The sequence below is a fragment of the Maniola hyperantus genome, chromosome 6 (assembly GCF_902806685.2).
Source record: "Maniola hyperantus chromosome 6, iAphHyp1.2, whole genome shotgun sequence".
Taxonomy (NCBI): domain Eukaryota; kingdom Metazoa; phylum Arthropoda; class Insecta; order Lepidoptera; family Nymphalidae; genus Maniola; species Maniola hyperantus.
Window position 1 is genome coordinate 6777573 of NC_048541.1, and position 22395 is coordinate 6799967.

General features: G+C 37.7%; 1 protein-coding gene and 1 long non-coding RNA gene across 2 annotated transcripts in view; one reads left to right on the plus strand and one right to left on the minus strand.

Annotated features, from left to right (window-relative positions):
- Nucleotides 1–22395, plus strand: part of rdgC (retinal degeneration C) — an 84841-nt gene that overhangs the window by 54935 nt on the left and 7511 nt on the right. Inside the window, exons 11-12 of the mRNA XM_034969338.2 lie at nt 13732–13917; nt 14611–14866. Of these exons, the coding sequence (XP_034825229.1) occupies nt 13732–13917; nt 14611–14866 (442 nt within the window). The remainder of the gene's footprint in view (nt 1–13731; nt 13918–14610; nt 14867–22395) is intronic.
- LOC138402429 (uncharacterized) lies at nt 253–1589 on the minus strand. Its single transcript, XR_011236808.1, has 3 exons — nt 1408–1589; nt 858–1082; nt 253–483 (listed from the first exon to the last, which is right to left on the minus strand). It is a non-coding gene; the product is annotated as an uncharacterized lncRNA (long non-coding RNA).

Consider the following 22395-nt stretch of genomic DNA (forward strand, 5'->3'; position numbering starts at 1 on the left):
ATTCTAAGTAGTAGCAATTATAAACTTAATTACTTTAAACATATGGTTGACATTTGCGTGATCGGTCGATTTTTTTTCCTCCTCAGTTAAGGCTGCACCACGTAGCTCAATGAATTACCTATCGATATCGATAGATACTCGTTATTTTGTTCATTCGCAAAAATAAAATTAAAAAAGGTAATTATAAAATTGAATAAAAGTGCTGGTATGTATGCATGCCTTTTACAAGTATGCACAATAAATACTGCAACGTATGAAAATAGATAAATTTTATTTATTGCCCTTGAAATAAAACATATTTGTTAAGAAACTGGCGTTTCGAAAGTCTTATTTTTAATTTTAATAAATGGTGTATGCGAACATTTATGTATATATTTTTCGACTATTGCCTTCATCAAATCGGTAACGTGATTAGACGCAGGAATCTCCGAATCACTTTGTCTTTTTGAAGAACCTGGAGTGACCACATTTATCATTTTGTGGCTGAAACCAAAATTAAATTTTGAGAATAAATCCGTACTAATATTATAAATGCGAAAGTGTGTCTGTCTGTCTGTCTGTCTGCTAGCTTTTCACGGCTCAACCGATCAACCGTTTTTGATGAAATTTGGTACAGAGATAGCTTGCATCCCGGGAAAGGACATAGGAAGTTGAAAAGTTCCCACAGGATTTTTAAAAACCTAAATCCACGCGAAGTCGCGGGCATCATCTAGTACCTATATAAAAATGAATAGGAGAAAAATTAATTAGTGTGTTTATGAATTAAATTTGATATTTAGTCAGTCAATCTTCATACAAAAATATAACTAAGAGGTGTGTTGTTTTGTATTATAATATCAAGTATTTTCAATACTTACTGAAAGTAATAAAATAAAACAAGGTTATTTGATTAAAAGACTTAACGATTTTCATTGATGGAAGCGCAGTAGGTTTCGTATATTATCTATATCCTTTATTTGATATTATAAAATCGACTTCTAAAAAAATGTTCAGAGCATATCATGCTTGATTTGGTTGGCATCCAATTAACTCTACCCGTTGCATCTATCCATTTCTCTTTGATGCTTGCATCTTTGGGAAACCTAAAAATATTTTAAATGAAGGTTAGAGGAACTACTGATGTCTATTTAGTGATCAATGCAACGTCTCACTCATTAATAAATTATAATTATTGCGTTACTATTTATTTATATCCTTGTATCGATATCAATCGATAAATTCAATATTCTACTTGGCCACATCACTATTTGAGTAGCGAACACGAAGCGAAGTACTTTCGGAATAGAATCAATCCAAAATAAACTTTATCTTAATTGTTTAAGGTTGATTTTGACTAACCGTTCTATTAAATATTAGTAAATTGAAATAAATTAAGATTTTATAGAAAACAATGAAAATCGTACTTACCGATGATACGAAACACCTCCATTTTTAAGATTTTTTCTCCTACTATCATTTTTACACTCCAAAACGGAACAGTAACATTGCTAGGGCAATATGAATTTGTCGCGAGACTACCAACTCCACGCGATGTTAGAACGCGACTGGGATCAGTTTTACGTAACTACGCTTAATTGTGGCACGCGTGCCACGCCTACTTAGCGCTTCCACTGTTTTTTTTGTTCCGTGATATGAGGGCTATTTTAAATATAATACAATAAAATACTTCATTTGCTTGGTTCTCATCGAGCGTACCATGTCCTTTTTAAGCTTCCGTACCTGAAAAGGAGGGATCACTTTGTCTGTCTGTATGTCTGTCTGTTGTGTCTGTCAAGGAACCTAAAGTGTACTTCCGGTTGACTTAAGAGTCACGAAATTTGGCAGGTAGGTAGTAGGTCTTATAGCGCACATATTAGAAAAATCTGAAAACCGCGAATTTGTGGTTACCCCACCAAAAAATAAAATATGTTTATTACAAATAATTAGAATTTTCAACTTTAAATGTAAAATTTCTACACCAAGTGGGGTATCATATGAAAGAGCTTTACCTGTATAGTCCAAAACATATTTTTATGCATAATAGTTTTTGATTTATCGTGCAAAATGTCGAGAAAATACGACAGTAATACGGAACCCTCGGTGCGCGAGTCTGACTTGCACTTAGCCGGTTTTTTTTTCCGTTACTGAAGTTACAGTATTTTTTTCCGTCTTAGAATAAATAACTGAATACGGCTGTTAATAAAATATTCATAGATTAGAACTAATCGGTAATTCCTTAGAGACACAATTTCTATTTTTTCGTTATCAAAGTTCCATAGATTACTAAATCAGTTAGAGAGTAAAATAATCCGGTATTTGACTAGATAGTAGTAGATAGCTAGATAAATAGAACTTTAGGTTTTAGTAAGGAAATGTAAGTATTTGTCTTCGTAACTAACTTTGAAAATAAAATTGATGCGTTTGGCGTGGGTAGAGCAACCACAACAGATCTTAGATCTAGTAGGTATATAAAAATTGGTCAAGTACGAGTCTGACACGCACACGCTCGTGATTGAAGGACAAACCAACATACAAACACACTTTCGCATTTATAAAACAGGTAGTGGTAGTTGTAGTCTATAGTTTTCACTTCGGTCGCCAGTCCCCACTGACTGCCAATTTTTCCTAAGGAAAATGTGCGTTCATTTATTGGAGCTTAAAGTCGTAAAAGCTGTTAGCTACACAGCGCTACGTTGTTTTAGGAAGTTACAGTTTAGTAACTCAATAAAGTTGGTTATAAAGGAAGTAAGTATTCGTCGTTTCGGTTCGGCTTGTTACGTGCCTATTGGTGATTTGTTAGAGTTCTGTTTCAAAGGAGCCATTGGGGAGTTTTGATTCTACAGTCAGCCGTCACGTTGCGTAGTGACAAATAGTCTTTGCCCTTGTTTAAGTATTTTTTGGATCTTGTAATTTTAAAGAACTAAATATTTACGTGTCCATTTACGTGCAATTTTGTTTTAACGTTCCAAATATGTACATACTAGTATATCTATTATGTAAAACTATAGGTCAATACAGTTCTAATATTGTAAAAGAATGGTTAAAATTATTTTGAAATGAGTGCGGAGAAGAGAAGGCAAAGTTGGAATGAATTATAAATGCAGAAGTCTGTAACACTTAAAAACACCTAAAACGTTTAAGGACATTTAAGGGCTATGCGGCACACTGCGGCTTGCCGCATAGCCCCGTTTTTGCGGGACATTTGTCTCGAGAACTTATCGCCCGACACAAATTCTACGTGGGGGGGGTGTTCATATAAATGTGTTTTCATATAAGTAAACTAGCTTATGCCCGTGACTTCGTTCGCGTGGACTACACAAATTTCAAACCTTTTTGACGACCTCCCTGGCGCAGTGGTGAGCGCTGTTGTCTTAATAGTGGGAGGTCCCGGGTTCGATTCCTGGCAGGGGTTTGGAATTTTATAATTTCTAAATTTCTGGTCTGGTCTGGTGGGAGGCTTCGGCCGTGGCTAGTTACCACCCTACCGGCAAAGCCGTGCCGCCAAGCGATTTAGCGTTCCGGTACGATGCCGTCTAGAAACCAAAGGGGTATGGGTTTAATAAAAACTGCCATACCCCTTCCAGGTTAGCCCGCTAGCATCTTAGACGGCATCATCACTTACCACCAGGTGAGATTGCAGTCAAGGGCTAACTTGTATCTGAATAAAAAAAAAAAGAAAAACCCCTGTTTTACCTCTTTAGGGATTGAATTTTCAAAAATCCTTTCGTAGTAACGATGTACGTAACGAACGTAAGACAATGCCTACGTCGTAGTAGCTATCTGCGTGCCAAATTTCAGCCTGATCCGTCCAGTAGTTTGAGCTGTGCTTTGATAGATCAGTCAATCAGCTTTTCCTATTAGAAGACGAAGATTGGTGATGTAATAGATCATAGTAGGTACATAATTCTCATTGGAACTAAAAGTGATCATCACAAACCTGCTGTTTTATTTGCGGCCCTTGTAACGAGCGCTCTAATTAAACCATCTAGCCTCCCCGGCAATTGCATCAGTTTTAGGTTGCTTTGCTGACAAAGTTGGAAATTACTTTATAAGGATTTTTTCATCAGGTTTTTCTAAAATAAAGTTTTCTTTTGAAATAGGTACTATTACTAATATGTCAAAAAAGTGAATCTAATATACTTAGGCCCACGTGCGTGTTTTTGAGTTAACTTATTTAACTCGGAGTTAACTGCTAACACATGGTTTAATAAATATTTTTTCTTACGCCATCAAAAGTTAGGAGTAAACCTCGAGTTAATTTTCTAAATATTTAACCCAACCATCGCTAACCTGAGTTAGTGAAGTTGAATGTCAAAATATTGACAGGCACGTAACACCTAGGTGACCAAAATGAAACGTCTTTGAAAGTCTTCTAAAAACAAAACACATGTTGTAGTGTAAAAGAGACGTGTAGATGTTAGACTGTACTTCGTTCATTCATATTTGGTCGGGTTATATCATTGCGACAGATGTTACGAACCTTAAAAAGAGAAATGCTGGGTTAACTAACTCCGTGTTAATTTTCATTGGTGCAACACAACATAGAGTTAAAATTTTGATCACAAAAATCATTGATACTAAGCCCGGTGTTATGTAATTTAACCCCGCTCTGTGATGCAAGCGGGCCTAAGAAATACAAAATGTCATTTTTTCAAACATTTCATGGGTTTTGTAAGATAAGTATAATATTATGTGATTCAAAGTTTTACATCTGGAAATTTATAGGTAAGTATAAGTTACGTCAAATGTATATTATTTAGATATAATATAATATAAGTAGGTAGGTATAGGTATGTAAAAATGTTCTTTCCGTAAATTAATCCAATCTTCACGCAAGCGTTGATGTTGAATGAATTAAAATAATACAGATCCTCGGGGGATTTTATTTGCCTTCTACACACGACTAAATCAGTCTACGCTGTCCTCTCTAATCGTATTAATTTGTGTTTGCTCAGACTCGCTTCTCGTTAGTAGGGATGCCATATACGTCTTATTTCAACGGACAGATCCCTGAAGCTACCTATTAATTTCACTAGTCTTGAATTCAGACATCTGAGTACGCTCAAATGGATACCTACGTCTACGTCGGCTCGTTCGTCTCCATTAAATGCACGGTTTAGACCGAGGCTTCTTTGACCACGTAAAAAAGCCGATGAAAATATATGACGAGGGATTAAGTTTGTGGCAAGGCTGAGGAAGCCTCCCTGCTTGTGTCTCTAGTCTCTACTGAATACGAATAAAAACTCTTCTCACAGTCGTAAGACCTTTGTTAACTGTTTTAATAATTAAAATTTTATTTAGCTATTATGTTGCACAAAGGCTAAAGCATACTCGGTCAGGTCCATATTTGGACATATTTAATAGAATTACCCATATGATACGTCATAATATACCTGATCTCTACCAAATTGTCCTACTTTTCCATTTAGCATGATAATATTATCTGCTTCAACGTTCATGCAACTTTTGGAAGCGATCAGAAACTGGATTAGCCCAGTTTCGTAGATAAACAGATGAAATGGATATTGTATACCTAACTACTTAAATCTCTATGCAAAGAGCTACATGGAGTAGGTATCTACATAATGTATTCACATCATTTGACGCCTTTCAAAGTTTCTATAGTCCCTGGAGATATTACGAAGTGTAATAGAATTTGTGAGCATAGCGCTAACAATGCTGGTTTATAATGTAATTTTATTGTCAGCAATAAAAAAACTGCTCTTTCAGAGAGGACACTGCAGTACTCTATGCATCTATTTAAATCTAGGTTACGGAATTACCATGAACACTTACTTGAATGCGGTAAAAAGTTGTACGTCTGTTAATTTTTTGCGATGCATTATTGTTATTTAAAAATCTTTATGCGAGGTACTTAACTATTCATGAGTTATTTAGATACAATTAATGTCATCATAGCTAGATGTAGGTAACTAAATTAAAAAAAATATTATAATGTCTAGGTACCTATTTCATTCTTACTGGTCCCATTTTTGTAATGTGAACGAATAAATGATTTATTTTACATGAAAAACGTAATAATTTAATAGACCATTATTGTTACCAAAAATATGTTCTCGGAGAGACAATGAATAGAACTTATATTATTTAATAGCTGATGCCCGCAACTTCATCCGCGTGGATTTAGGTTTTACAAATCCCGTGGGAACTCATTTTCAGGGTTGAAAAGTAGCCTATATCACTCTCTAGGTCTTTGACTATACCTATGCAAAAAATCACGTCGATCTGCTGCTCCGATGTGACGTGATTGAAGGACAACCAACAAACAAACATATTCGCATAACAATGAGTGATTTGGTTCAAAAATAACCTTTTTAAATTAATTTTTCGAATACTTAGTAAGCTCATCACGAAAATATAGTGTATAAGTATAGTGATGAATAAATTAATGATGATAAAATATAAATAAAATAAAAATCTTGCTGTTAGCCTGGTTGTTGCTTATTTGGAAGCTTATCACGTGCCTTTTAGAGTATTCCACTCTCACCACCGCTAGAGTGCCGGAATCCTATTACTTGATTGAAGGCACTACAAGGTTTGTTATACTTTATCACAATAAAATACACGTGGAAACTATACAAGCTTACTATGTAGGTATTACGTACCTATTCGTAACTTCATAAAATACAAAATAGTTTGCTAATGCCCCGGTATACATACAAATTAGCGAACACAACTTTGTTTAGCTACTATGTTGTCACCGCAACTAGTTCACGCTGTACGATTTAATCAAAACATCTAATGGTCTGTGTTAACCGTACGACGTTGGCTTGCCTAGATTTTATCACGCCCTAATTTACCTTATCGCGATACGAGGCAGCAAATTGATGAAGGCACCAACTATTTAGCCTGTTTAGTTTTATCACACCGAAATACGTCTTGTACTAGTCTGTGTATGTGTCTTAGAGAAAGAGCCAGCGCGTACCTGACCTTCCTTATTTTATAAAAGCTGAAAGTTTCTCTGCGTATTGTCCCCAACACTAGGAGGAACGTTTGTTTGGATCATGGTGGCATTGGGCGATAACATAATATGACCCCCGCCAGACACCCTTAAACGTTAATAATTTATTAAACTTTAAATGTGTCCGGCAGGGTGTTGCCACCATAATAAGTGTCTGGCAATGCATGATGTGATTTCTAATACTACTCCGAAGAAAATATAAAAATTAGACTTTGTAAGTGTTTTAGTTAGAAGTTTAGAACATCATGTTACTTTAGAAAACGCTGTCGCAAATTAAACTAACAAGTCTTTGGAGCCGGAACACAGAACTACGAATTTAACCAAAATCGTATAAGTAAATTAGGTAATCCTTGGGGAAAGTTCCGAACTCATTACCTTGTTTCATTCATATAAGTACAGACATTGTTTCTTAGGTCGCGTCGGTCGCCCGGTGCTATGGGATTACTCGCGGGTAAATTATACCTACTTGTAGGTAGTTCTGCGGTCGCCTTCATCAATTTCTCGCCCTGTATCGTGTTGAGTAAAATTAGAGCTTAACTGGATCCATTTAAGACGACATTCACTACCTACCCTGAAGATTTATAGCGCAGGATTCGCCCTACGACAAATTAAATTATTTGGAACATATACAAATTGTAAATTGGCTAGTTTTGCTAGTTTAGTGAAAGCTTTGGCCATGACTATGAAAGGCCGTGCTCTCTTTTGCGTTTTCGTACGAAATTCAAACAATTCGCCGTGCGGGTGTGCGAGGCGTTCCCTCACCGTTTGCCATTTCGACATGTCGTGTACCTTCTATAGGTATGATTCAGGTCTCCAGCTGCAGTACCTCCGTAGATTGAAGCAGCAGCGCCCCGATTGGAGCTGCTGCAATATATTCAGCAGAATAATTTTATTCAGTAGAATAATTAGAAGTTTTCCACAATATTATGTCAGAGGAGACCATCCATCCATCTCGACGTGTCGCGTACTATATGTAACTCACAGAGTACTTTTTACATACGGAAAATATAACTGTTAAACGCTGCAAAGTGACCGCGGCCTAAAGCACAGCGATTTAGCGTTCTGTTACGACCTAATCATACCATACTAGTCGTTTCAAATTACACCTCTGTACATACTTTTTAATCAAAATCTACCACCATTATTAAGTCTTTGCTCGTACATCGTTATATTATATCCTGGGGCTGAAACAATCTCGTCTAACGCTAACCTCGCTATAATACAATTGCCCCGGACCCCGGAGTGTGACTCAATAAAGTGTAGCTACTGAAACCATTTATGAACTTTATGAAAACGTGAACTCTACTAGTAAAGTTGAAGTATGTATTTAGTAGTAAGTATAAAGTTAAAATGAGTAAAATATTATCTATATGCTAAGTATAAAGTGTCTTGTTAAAAGAGAGAACAGTAATTTTAAAATGTTACTTAGGTAGTTAGATACCTACCTACTTTGCAAATTCATGGTAAATTTAATAAAGTCAAAGAGAACGAGGGCTTGCCTGATTTTTGCCTCAAAAAACTATTTGCCAACATTTATGGCTGTTTTGATAAACGACCAAACCATGGGACGCGAGGTCTCAGTTCGGAGCGAGTCACCAAGCAAGCAATACGCGCCACCACCACGCAGCACCACACAAATCCCCCAAAACACACTCGTTTTCACACACACCATCTATTTGTTTGTTTCAGCGGAATAGGTACAGCAAACCAAGCTTTTGATTCCTTTCCTTGTACATCATGGACTTCCGCAAATTTATTTTCAAATTCTACAAATTATACAACATAATATGTTGGCTATAAGTACACTTACCTATATACTTACTCACTTACTTGATGGTGGAGAGGTAACTCGATAAATTGTTCTATAACAGCTTGTAAACTTCGTCCATTCAGAGGAGTTTCGTAATTTGTCGTTGGCTATTACACACTTCGTGCCTTTCAGACGCCGAGAAGGTATAAATAAATATGATAGACGGTGTTTTAAAATCTGTAGCATGACCGAAAGAAATAATTAATATACCTAGTATGTCATATATTTGTCTACCTATTAGGGTACTTATCATCCAGTAGGAATCCATAATAACCGATTTTAATGGATTTTCTATCAACGATAAACCCATTCTTTTTACGTCTTAGGGAAAACTCACTGACCTTGTAGAAAAAAGTTTGCTGTAGTGTAATCAATAACTTCATTATTTTGTGCTTAATTATTTATTTATGTGTGGCTGCTTTTTTATTCATAGTTCTTTAGATTAGGTATTCTACGCTATAAAAACATTTATTTCGACAGATTTTAAGATATAATTTACCACTCACTTTCGAGCTTTTGAGATAGCTTACCGTATAACTACAAAGAGCTTTTTAAAAGTGCATAAACAAAATGTAGTCAGCGAAAGCAGATGTAACATTTTTCAATTTTGGATTCTTTTGTTTCGTAGCTTTCTTATGACTTATGATTGGTATATGTATTATATTATGTATATTATAAGTATAGATTATGACTTTCTCCGCGCGGATTTACGTGTTCATAGATCCTGTTGGAATTTCTCAAAATCCTTCCTTAATCCTTAGTGCACCCCCTGGGATTCTCAAGGAAAATGTCCTTCTTTGAAATCTCTAAGTAGATCTTTCGGTTGAGGCTGTGCGTTGTCTGTCAGCCAATCAGTCAGAATACTGTTCTATTTGTAGGTAGGTATCTACAGATATTTTCATTAAAAGCGTAGGTACGGTTCTTAAGACTTTGTAATCGGGAGGCTTTAGTTTGTACCGTAAAGTACCTATTAGTTTAATAGCTATTAGGTATGTATCTGATTAATAACCAAAGAGACCCACAACTTTAAATTAAATTCATTTGCAGTATTAGCTAAATTTAAAGGCATGTTATGTATAATAGAAAGTTTGATAACTAGCTTAATTAATGCAGCTCCGAGCTGTAGTTTAGTGAAGAGTGCTCCAACGCATAATGAATGTAATTTCATGCTATGAAAGCTGTGTCGTTTTAGATTATACTTACTACTTATATGTTCTAGATCACGCGATGTAGGTAGTGTGATAAGGGCGTTTTGTCACGTATAACCTGATTTGCATAGTGACGGGTTTTATGCACGTTTCACCCCTTATCGCCGACTGTCGATAAAATAGTCGGTTCGATAAAAGTTGGCGAAAATAGAACGTAGCACGAAATAAACGGTCGTATAATAATCGGAAAATGTCCTATAATAATCGAAACTCACGAACTCGGTGCGATTTTTACCCGACTACCGGAAGGGTGTAATAATTTATAGTCATTAGTAGTTACATATGTATGTTTATCGGTTCATCGGTGCCCTTGCAATTACGTATGTATTGCCAAACTATTAATTTGATTTCGATAAATGAGGCGTTGTTATGTTTGTCTTGGCGATCCGACTGTCGTAGGCAATATGAAGTTATGTTAAATTCAATATGTCGGATATGGCAAACAAAAATTCATCAAAAAAAATAAACCATATATATATACGACAGCGTGCATGACCCTTTAATTTTAGTCGAACTAAGTACTATCATTCCGCTGATAAACATCATACAGGTCGGTCACGAAGGCTTGATGAGCGATGAAACTTTATGAAACGCACTGTTGCGGAGTCGTCTACTTAATTAACTTTGCTTTTAGACTTTCATATAATAAGTCGGTGACAGGTCGAAATGGCAATCGGGGAGGGATCGCCCCGCACACAGTCGCCGCGGTAACCCGGCGCGGGCGAGCGCGGATGACGTGCTGGTGTGCGGGGCGTCCGTCCCCCTGCCTCATACTCCGATTGCCATCTCAACCTGTCGCGTACTATACCTCTATGATTAGATTACCCACATGTAACCAAAAACATAGTTTTATACAGTCTAGACTCTAGAGCACTGTATTGCGCTTGAAGGTTATCACAACTATTTTCTTCTTCAACGCCCGCACGTCCTCTCTCCAATTTTGCCCGATCCCTCTATTTAGTGAATGCGTGACGTTACATCGCTGACCGAACATTATTTAGCGCGAAAAACCTTTTTCGCTCAAAAAAGATGCTTTCTAGAACCTAGTTAACCAATAGTAATCTTGTCCAAATAATTGAAAGTTTAGGTACCTATTTGAATGTTTGTTACTCACCACAATTAATGAACTGATTTGGCCGTGAAATACTAATAGCACTCTAAATTACCATATACCATCTACACGGGCGAAGGTACTGGAAAAAGTACTCTTTCTTACTTTTCTATTAAAATTCTTAGAGCCATTTCAAAGAATGTAATTGCACGAAGCTGTAAACAAAAAATACATAAGTGGATTTTATAATACGGCCAAGGAACTAAGTCCGGAGTATCGAAATATGGAGAAGGTACTTATATAACATTATTCTTCTACTCCTGCTATTGGTGAATGGATTAAATCCAAGATTTACTTTTGTTTTTGGAAAAGGTAGGTAAACGTATCTATTTTAAAAGCATTTCTTTGTATAAACGTGTTATTACAAATGAACGAATAATATGCTTAATAATAGGCTACTTGACTCATATCTAATTTCGTCCAACAAATGATTATTTATTATAGTATTTTGCGTAAGACAACGAAATATATCAATAACAATTATTAAAAACGCAGGATGGATATATAAATCCAATTTAAAAAAATACAATTTTTATTTTTATTTGAAACGCAGAAAACGCTGTCAGCCATGATGTGACGTCATTAAATATGTAAACAAAGAAATGTCATCCCTATGTCACGCGGGGACTAACGTAGTATCCATATATATAAAATTTAGAGTCCTGACTAACTTATATATCAACGCACAGCCTAAACATCTAAACAGCTGGTCCTAGATACATGAAATTTGGTGAGTGTGTTCTTTGTAGGTAAAGAGAAGGTATCCACTAGGAAAGGATTTTTTGAAATTCCACCCCTGAGTGGGTTAAATGGAGGTTTGTTTATGAAGTCCACGCGGGCGAAGTCACGAGCATAAGCTAGTTTTTATATATTTCTAAAAACTCATAGTAAACGTACAAAAATATCGTTTTCTCTTTATAAATTGAATAAGTTATTAAGTAAGACTTACAACAAAGTGATCTTTGCAAAAATAAATTTGGGTTGAAGTCGTTAGTCATAATATAGGATCCCTTTAAGCAAGTCTTTGCGTGTTACGTATATTTATTTCACTGGGCACTCTAATTCACAACTTTCCTGTGGTCTTTATCGATGCGTTTTTTACATTCTTGGATGATACAATAACGATAATTACTATATTTTTCATGTAAACTAGTATAGAAGTCATGTTTATTAAACTTTGGGAGGTTATGCTGTTGTTTACAAATGCATGACGTCAGAGCACAGATAATCTATCGGCCAAACATGGCCGACAGTGTTTTTACCTGTCTAAGAAAAAATATTTTTAAATTAAAGTTTTACGGTTTTTAGGGCGCAAAAAAATATAGTGTTTATTTTTTTGATATAATAGGACAAATATTAACCATTTAAGACCAACTTAAAAAAAGTGTCAAGTAGCCTATTTCAGGCCTGCATTTCGGCAATGAAAGTGTATAGTTAGTGATTCTCTCAAATTGTTATAGTTTTAAATTTAACTATGTAGTTTGATTTTAATTTAGTTTGTAACTATGGGGCTGGCATATAGATCATCTGTAAAAACCCCTTACAAAATGTCAGATTTAAGAAATCAGGCCTATTGAAATTGCCAGCAACCCAGCAACAGATGTTAAAAAATTATTAATTACTTTTTAGGTACAATCGTTGTAATTATCATAATACGAAAGAGTACGTCTACCATATTAACGTGCTAAGTACATAATGTACTAGTATTTTGAACATCAAAAAACCTTATTTGATTAAGAAATTTTACTTTATTACACGACTGTCCAAAAATGGAGTGTAATATTTTCAGGGTTTCTTTATTCCACCATAACTTCTATGTGGGGATATATGTATAGGGTATCGTTAGAGTCCTTTACGCCCCGAGTGACACTGGCTATAATTTTTTGAAAAAAAAGTGTTATCATACTCATACTATTTTATAAAGAGGTAATGTCGTTAAGTTTGTTTGTGGAACTAATGAACCGATTTTAAAAATTCTTGCACCAGTAGAAAGCTACATTATTCCTGATAGGCTATATTTTTTTTAAATTAAATCCTTACGAAAATTGTAATAAGCTACCCGTGCGAAGCCGGGACGGGTCGCTAGTTTCTTATACAATGGTACGGAACCTTTCGTGTGCGAGTCCAACTCGCTCTTGACAGTTTTTTAACTTTGCTGTAACTTGCTTTTCAGAATTCATAAGATTTCAATTTTCTTTTTCTAAAGAACTTTTGTATTTCGAAATTATGTTAACTTCCCAGGGCTTGACGTAAAACATTTCAAAATAATTCTTTAGTTCGTAATTTATTTGTGAAGGTTTTGATAACTTTGATTTTTTTTATTTGACTGTAATTCAACTCATTTCAACTTACTCAACTCGTTTTTCCTAAAGTTTAAATTTGTAAAGACTTTTATATCTTAGGGAGAAGGTTGATTTTTTTATTAATAAAATACGAAATCGTATTGTTAGGCAAGCCTACCGGTTTGAACCCGCGGGCGGTCTGGTCGGCGGTGGTGGATACATGATTAAAAGATCAAGTAAACTCACAGATCACAAAGATTTATAATATTTTAATTTTGGTCATACCTATACAATTTAAGGTCAAACAAATGTTACCCTGAGAAATTAAAGAGAAAATGTTAAAAGAATTTATTTTATAGGTGTTCGATATTCTCTGGTCCGATCCTCAAACTGTGGGTGGTTGCGTCGCCAACGCCTTGCGCGGCGCTGGGACCTACTTCGGCCCCGACGTCACTACCACCTTCCTCAGCAAGAATAAACTGAGCTTCATTGTCAGGAGCCACGAGTGTAAACCTGGAGGATACGAAATACTACATAATGGGAATGTAAGAAACTTTATTGCAACATGTAAGGTTATAAAACTAATTGGTAGGTAGGTATAGTACGTGACAAGTTGAGATGGCAGTCGGGGACAGAACGCACTGCACACCAGTTCAGCTCCCGTGCTAACCCGGTGCGGGCGAGTGCGGGAGACGTGTGGGTGTAGGGGCATCCCCCTGCCTCATACCCAATTCTCGACCTGTTGCGGACTATAGGTGTAGGTAGTCTAAAATAAATGATTTTTTTATAAGGTCGACTAATTTGTGTGTAGTTATTCCGTCGAAATCGGTATTTTTTTGAATTTCAGGAATTTTGAAATATTTTCAATTGTCCGAATAACTTAAACTTTTGCAGACACGTTTGGATGATAATCTTCCTAACGTCACTGACGAAGGAGGTTGACATTGGAACCCTCTGATCCCATATGGGCAGTTTGGATTAGGTATTTGCTTTATTTTCAGGAGTGGGTACTTTTCAGAAAAAACAATGACAGGAACTTCCTAATTGTATATTATAATAATCTTTGAACTCATAGAATATTTTAATTTCACGAGTAACTTTCAATTATTTTTTTAGTACAAAAAAGCGTTTACTCAAAAATTGGTTTTTCTTTAAATTACAATATAGATTTAAATATAGTATTCTTTAAAAACTTATTATTTTTATACCTGGAGATCTTTAACATGTTTGTTTTTCAGGTGATCACAATATTTTCGGCGTCAAACTATTACGAACTGGGTTCTAATAAAGGAGCGTACCTGAAACTATGCGGGAACTCCTTGGACCGTCAGTTCGTTCAGTACACTGCAGCCGTGTCCCGCACGCGTCGCCTCACGTTCCGCCAGAGAGTGGGACTGGTCGAGTCGTCTGCGATGAGGGAGCTGCACAGCCAGATAATGTCAGCGCGTAGAACTCTAGAAGCCACTTTCCGAAGTATGGATGTGGATCAGAGCGGTATGTATTACTTGAATATATTTTACTAACTACTGTGTGGTTGTATCGTGATATACGTGGCTGGGGTCAACGGGTCGCGTAGCCTGAAAAATACCTAAGGCGGTGTGCCCTTTCGACGGCACTCACTCGCTATTGTCTCTCATAAGAGAGAGGAAGTAGGTATGTGCTATTAAATATGTGCGTAACGCGTATGACACTAATAAGTAAGAAACGACTTCGTCCGCGTGGATTTACATTTTTAAAAATCCCGTGGGAACTCTTTAATTTTCCAGGAGCAAAAGTAGCCTATGTCCTTCCCCGGGATGCAAGCTATCTCTATACCAAATTTCATAAAAGTCGGTCAAAAGGATAGGCCGTGAAAAGCTAGCAGACAGACAGACAGACAGACGGACAGACAGACACACTTTCGCATTTATAATATTAGTATGGATATGGATATGGATAGATTACTACTTTAAGCGGTGGTAGTAAGGCCCTTGTATAATATATTATGTAGGTATATCGTCTTTCAATACGTTGCGTCTAGGAATGTAGGGAAAACTATTATTGTACTCCGTTTTAACACCGTAATCAATGACAATCATACCCACCCGGTTACTCAAATTTGATTATGTTCTTCAATACGTACCTATTACAAAAAGTTATGGATAGGTATGTCATGGTATCACTACTCAACCTCTACCACAGAATATCCTCTACTATTAATACGGCTAATTAACGAGGACTAGGTCACTTGCTATTACGTCTAAAAGGAAAGGAGCAATTAAAATGAGAATCGTACCTAGACGTGTAAAAGGCACTGAGTGCCATTTTATTTTATGCTCTTTCTCAGAATGAAAGAATATTGCAGAAATTACATTTTAACATTTTTAATTGCACTTCAAATAAAAGTTAAGCACAGCTAAAGTTGAGACGTAGAATTGTAAACTTAATTAATAATCGTTATGAATTGCGAAAACAACTTACCTACCTACCAAGTTCAAGAGCCAAAACCATTAATATCTTTTATCTGTAGAAGGCGGTGGTTGTTAAAACAGAGTAGGTCTTAATCTTAGATAGGTATAAATTAAATGTACTAGGTACTTAATCCTAAATACACTGAATCAGCAATTTTGATGAAACAAGTACTTATTTTGCTTTTCTGTAAGAATCTGCTCGTTAATCGAATGACGCTGCGATATTTTTAAATTCTAGGTTTTAATACACATAGGTTTAGGTTAAGTGACATGATAATGTTAATGAAATATTTATTTCATAATAATATAGGACAAGAAGGCTAAGCTTCTGTAACCAGAAGGCTAGCAAAAACGAAGACAAGTGATAATACTGATGATTAATGATAGACCATAAGAAAAAACGCGAAAAAAAACTGACTGAAGCTAGAGGTCAATGAACGTTGCGTAAGTAGGCCACTCAGAGTCAATGCTGCGTCGTAGCTGGGGCATTTACCCCAGTTTAGCACGCTATACATTGAGGGTTTGAAAAATACTAAATCACTAAAACTACAAAATAAGGCAAATGGTTATTGGTAGGTACTGGATTGTGTTTAGATAGTATAACAATGTGGCTAATTCCTTTGTACACAATCTCTAAACTAAACTAAAATATCACGTCTAAATCTATTGCTATCCCTTTCATAATGTTGCTTGCGGAAAAGGAAAGCACTAGATTTAGACCTGTTAATTTAGTTTAGTTTAGAGATTGTGTACTAGAGAATCGGCCCCAATAACGCTAAAATTTTGCTAGCGTTCTGGTAATAAAATTAATGTTGTTTATACAATGCTAAATCAGAAAACTTTTTCGGAATCATGTTATATTTATGTAAACTGAACTTGGTTACGAAACGTATTAAGGTTAACCCTTGCTCCTTAGACCAAGGGCTAAAATTTACTAGATAAGTCTTCCGTGCCAATTTTCCGCCTGTTAATATGTATGAGAAATATCAACGCGTGGGTGGAATGAGATACCTACAACCCCAAATTTCGATTAAGATATTAAGTAAATTCAAAGGTATTCAACTGCTTACCCTACTTGAAATACCTACACATTTACATTGATATGCCTCAAGACAATCCTGAACAAATATTGATTTATTACACATCACCGAATTTCTCATAATGGATACTGTGACATATGTAAACCTCTTTTCTTAGTTTATAAAAAGAGAACAATGTCATTGTCATTAAATAACAAATAAATGATTCCTACATATTTTATAGTGGCGACTGGATGGAAAATAAAGTGAAGATGGTTTCTCCCAGGAAATTAGGGGAATTCGATGTCGTGAGTGGGAACTGGGCATCATACTGCGAGCGGATGGAAATGTATTTCATAGTGGGCGATGTGAAAGAGGCCTTAAGGGTACCTACTATGATATCGATGGTCGGGGACAGGGCGTACGAGCTGATGGTAAACCTCTGTAGCCCGGTTAGACCAGGTGATAAAACTTTTGCCGAGTTAGTGAAGATAGTGGGAGAACATTTACAACCAAAACCATCAATATTGGCTGAGCGTTTTCGATTTAGGCAGTATCGTCAGCAAGAATCAACTTCGGTCTCACAATATGTCGCAGAACTGAAGGAACTATCACGTTTTTGTGATTTTGGAAATAATCTCAGCGAAAATTTGCGAGATCAGTTAGTGTGCGGCTTACAGAGTGAAGTCATTCGTCAAAGACTCTTTGCCGAAGAGACTTTAGATTTTAATCGCGCAGTCAGGTTGGCTACGACATTCGAAGCCGCGGAGAAAAACGCACTTGCAGTGGAAGTCGGAATAGGTATCAGCAGACCAAAATCGGAACCAGGGAAGACGGGAGAGACGCTACGAGAAGCAGCTGCGAGTGTCAGCGGAACTTCATCAAAATCATTACATCGTTTTCGAATTAGTGCATGCGATCGATGCGGGGATCAGCGGCATGGTAAAGATGACTGTCCTTATAAGTTTTTTGAGTGCAGCCGATGCCGACGGATCGGGCATTTGCGACGACGATGTCCTGATGACCCAGGAGTAGGATCTGTAGGGCAAAATGCTGCCAGGGGCTATAACCGATCGCGGCGCGGCGGTCGCAGCTACGGAATGCGTTGGGGAGCAGGAGCACAGCGTAGAAATCAGGGTGCGGGCATTGCATCGAGGGGCCCGAACACGGCGGGCACGAACCACTGGCGGGACGAAGACCCGGCTTGGATGGAGTCGGTCGGTTCGGACGACGTCAACGAAGAAGAAACTGTTTATCAGATGTCGCTAAGGGACTATAGGCCGGTTAGCATAATAGTATTACTAGACGAGAAGCCTTTGGTTATGGAAATTGATACTGGTTCTGCATTGTCATGTATAAGCAAGCAGACGTATATTGAAAGGTACAAATACCTACCGTTAAGATCGTGTCGGTTAACGTTAACTTTTTATGATGGCACAAAAATTAAACCTCTAGGGTATATCTCAATTAAAGTGAGGTATAAAGATCGCATGAAGGTTTTAGATTTATATGTCATCGATAATGGGACGACGTCATTATTAGGGCGTCAATGGTTAGCGGAATTAAACATTGACGTGCCTAAGTGCAAAATTAATAATTTGCGAGTACAGGAGTTTGTTAAGAATAGATACGTGGAGGAAATATTTTCCAGGTTTAGTGAGTTAATCGACGGCGGGCTCGGGCGCTACACGGGCGGGCGCGCCACGCTGCACGTGCGGGAGGGCGCCGTGCCCGTGTTCTGTCGTGCGCGCCCCCTCGCCTATGCGCTTCGGGAGCGCGTGGACGCCGAGCTGGACGCGATGCTGCGCGCCGGTGTCATCGAACCGGTTGACACGTCGGACTGGGCCACCCCGCTTGTAATTGTGAACAAACCTAACGGTGCCATTAGGGTATGTGCCGATTATAAGGCTACGTTGAATCGTTTTTTATCGGTTGATAAATATCCAGTTCCTAAAATAGAAGATCTACTGGCCAATTTGAACGGTTGTCAGTATTTCAGTAAAATCGATCTTTCACAAGCGTATAACCAGATCGAGTTAGATAATAAGTCAAAAGAATTTACGGTGATAAATACTCACCGGGGTCTGTTCCGTTACAATAGATTAGTGTTTGGGTTAGCTTCAAGTCCGGGCATATTTCAAAGGATAATGATAAATTTGTTTAAAGATATTCCGAATGTGGTAACTTTCTTAGATGACATATTAATCGCAAACTCTTCACTTGATGAGCATAAGGATACATTAAAGAGAGTACTTACTAGGCTGAAGGATTGCGGTTTTAAAATTAAAAAAGAAAAATGTGCATTTTTCGAAAGTCAAATAACCTATTTAGGGTATGTAATAGAGGATAGAGGTATTCGAGTTGACCCAGATAAAGTCAAGCCTATTTTAAATTTAACGGAGCCAAAAGATATTTCCGAATTAAGATCATTTTTAGGGATGGTCAATTTTTACGGTCGTTTTGTCAGGAATTTAAGTAGTAATTTATCACCATTATATAATTTACTAAAGAAAAATCATAGTTGGTATTGGGGGATAGAAGAAAGGAATTCATTCAATAAGGTTAAAAGATTACTGGCGAGCTCTGCGGTTTTAGCGCATTACGATGTAAATAAGCCGGTTATATTGACATGTGATGCGAGTGCGCTTGGGATAGGCGCGGTGTTAGCGCAGCGAGGCGCAGACATCGGCGGGGGCGAGCGACCGGTCGCTTATGCCTCCCGATCGCTGTCGGCAGCGGAAATAAATTATAGTCAGATTCAAAAGGAGGCTCTTGCAATTATTTTTGCCGTTAAAAAGTTTCACCAATACCTGTATGGGCGCCGATTTATATTACGAACGGACCACAAGCCTTTAGTGAGCATTTTTGGGGCTGAGTCAGGTATTCCAAACATGACAGCTAGCAGGCTTCAGAGATGGGCGTTAATTTTGTCGGCATATGATTTTTCAATTGAATATGTAAGTACTGATAAAAATACAGCTGATTGTTTGTCAAGGATGATACAAGCTCATAGAGAAAATAGTGAATCTCAAATGAGCGAATGTCCCGAGCAAACGTATTTACATTTTGCTTCAGAAGCTTTATTACTTGATTATAAAGAATTAAAAAAATTTACTTGCCGAGATCCCATCATGGGACGAGTATTAAGTTACATTAGGGACGGTTGGCCCACGGAGGTAGAAATAAAAGAATTACGGCCATTTTTCAATCGTAGGAAGGAGTTATATAGCGAACTAGGATGTCTCATGTGGGGTCATAGGGTCATAATACCCGTTGAGTGCCGAGATAAAGTGTTGAAGGAACTTCATGACTCGCACATGGGGATAGTTAAAACTAAGGCATTAGCGAGGAGCTACGTATGGTTTCCGGGAATAGATGAAGCGTTGGAGGCGATGTGCCGCGCGTGCGAGGTTTGCGCCGCAGTGGCCGACGCGCCGCCGGCGCACGCACCGCACATGTGGCCGTGGCCGAGTCGCCCGTGGACAAGACTGCATATCGATTGCTTGGGACCTATAGCGGGGGTTACTTATATGGTGGTAGTCGATTCTAGTTCCAAATGGATTGAGGTGGTAAAGATGGGTTCCATCACAGCGAAAACTGTAATTAATAAATTAAGAGATATTTTTGCTAGATTTGGTCTTCCAAAGCAGTTAGTTAGTGATAATTTTGCTTCGTTTCAAAGCGTGGAGTTTGGAACTTTTCTAAGTCAGAACGGGATTGAACAAATTTTTTCAGCGCCGTATCATCCTTCGTCTAATGGTGCTGCGGAAAATGCGGTTAAGATTTGTAAAAGAGTAATAAAGAAAGCTCTTATACAGGGGGTAGACGTAGACACAGCGTTATGTCGTTTTCTATTATTATACCGGAATACCGAGCATAGCACGACAGGAGAAAGCCCAGCCAAACTGTTACAAGGCAGGTCATTACGCACGCGTTTGGATAAGCTAAAGCCGGAACGGGAGGATATAGTTCGATCTGCCCAGGCACGTCAAGAGTTTGCGGCGGGAGGAGTTGAGAGATCGTTCGAGGTCGGAAGTAGGGTGTGGTACCGAAACTACGGAACAGGCAATAAATGGTTAAACGGGGATGTCATAGGAAGAAGCGGGAGTACAAATTATAAGCTGCGTACTGGAGATGGAACTGAGATATTTAGACATGTCGATCAGATAAAAAAATGTTCGGAAATTAATTCAAATATCGGTAATTCAATTAACATTGAAACTGGTGATAGACCATCAGCAGCGGGACGGTCCAGGGGCGCGATGGTGGCAGTGGCGTTGAGCTCGGTACCCGAGGAAGGGCCGCAGGAGAGCGGCGGGGAGACGAGCTCCTGGTCGCCCGGTCGCGCGGCGCCTGAGCCCAGCACTAGCCAGCAGCCCGAGTTAGCTGTGGTGGACAGGGCGCCTCGCGAGTCTGTTCGTAAACGAGGGCCGCCAAGACGTTTTGGCATCGATGATTTATATAGTTAAGATAGTAAGGGAAGTTATTGTTTAAGAAGGGAGGTGTGACATATGTAAACCTCTTTTCTTAGTTTATAAAAAGAGAACAATGTCATTGTCATTAAATAACAAATAAATGATTCCTACATATTTTATAGATACATGAATCCCTAAACTGAACAGGAGCGGTGAAAGTCGCTAAGACGTTAGCATTCGGGAGGTCGGGGGTTCGATCCTGGGCAAGCGCCTCGGAGTTATGTGGTGCTAATTCGGTTGTACTTAGGGTGGGATCTATAGCGCACTCTGACTTTGCTTAGACTTAAGACATAGTTAAAGCGAGACAGAGGTATATCTCTCATAAATCTGTCTTATTTTAACTCAAACTTAAGCCTAAGACAAATTCAAAGTGGGCTCTATAGATTTCAGCCTTAAGTCTCTGAACTAAACGAACTTGACTGGTCTACGAACTTAAGCGGCAGAAAATAACGCACATCGGCCTTTAGAATGAGATATCGACTTTGTAGAGCGATGTCTCTGTCACTCATACCTATGTCACATTTTGTCGGTCTCAACGACAGAGACAATGCTCTACAAAACCACTAAGTATCTTTTTCTAAAGGTCGATATACGTTATTTTCTGCCGCGTACCTACTGTAGGTAGGTATCTGGTTTCCTTTTCACTGTTCTCTGTGGACTCTGCTTCGCACTTATAAGTGGAATTTATGAAAATCGGTGGGTCCCACAAATTATGTGACACGTAGGTATTTCTTTACTTTTAACCGAAAGTCCACATTCATGCATATATCTTTAAAAATGATAAACTTTCAAATATATTTTCAAACCCTATTTAACCCCCTTTTGGGCTGGATTTTCCAAAAACCCTTTCTTAGTTTGGTATGACTAAGGCACTCAGCCTTAGGTTAGAATTGCATTGATAGATCAATCAGTTAGTAAAGACAAGTCTTTTGATATGGATCTAACAAAGGTTGTATCCTTACAATCGAATTAGCACCAATTTGCTGCTAACTAATTAGCTACAAGATACTTCGCAGAATGTATACCAGCCTCGAAGTATTGTACTTACATAATTAATTTGTTAAATACATTTTATTTCA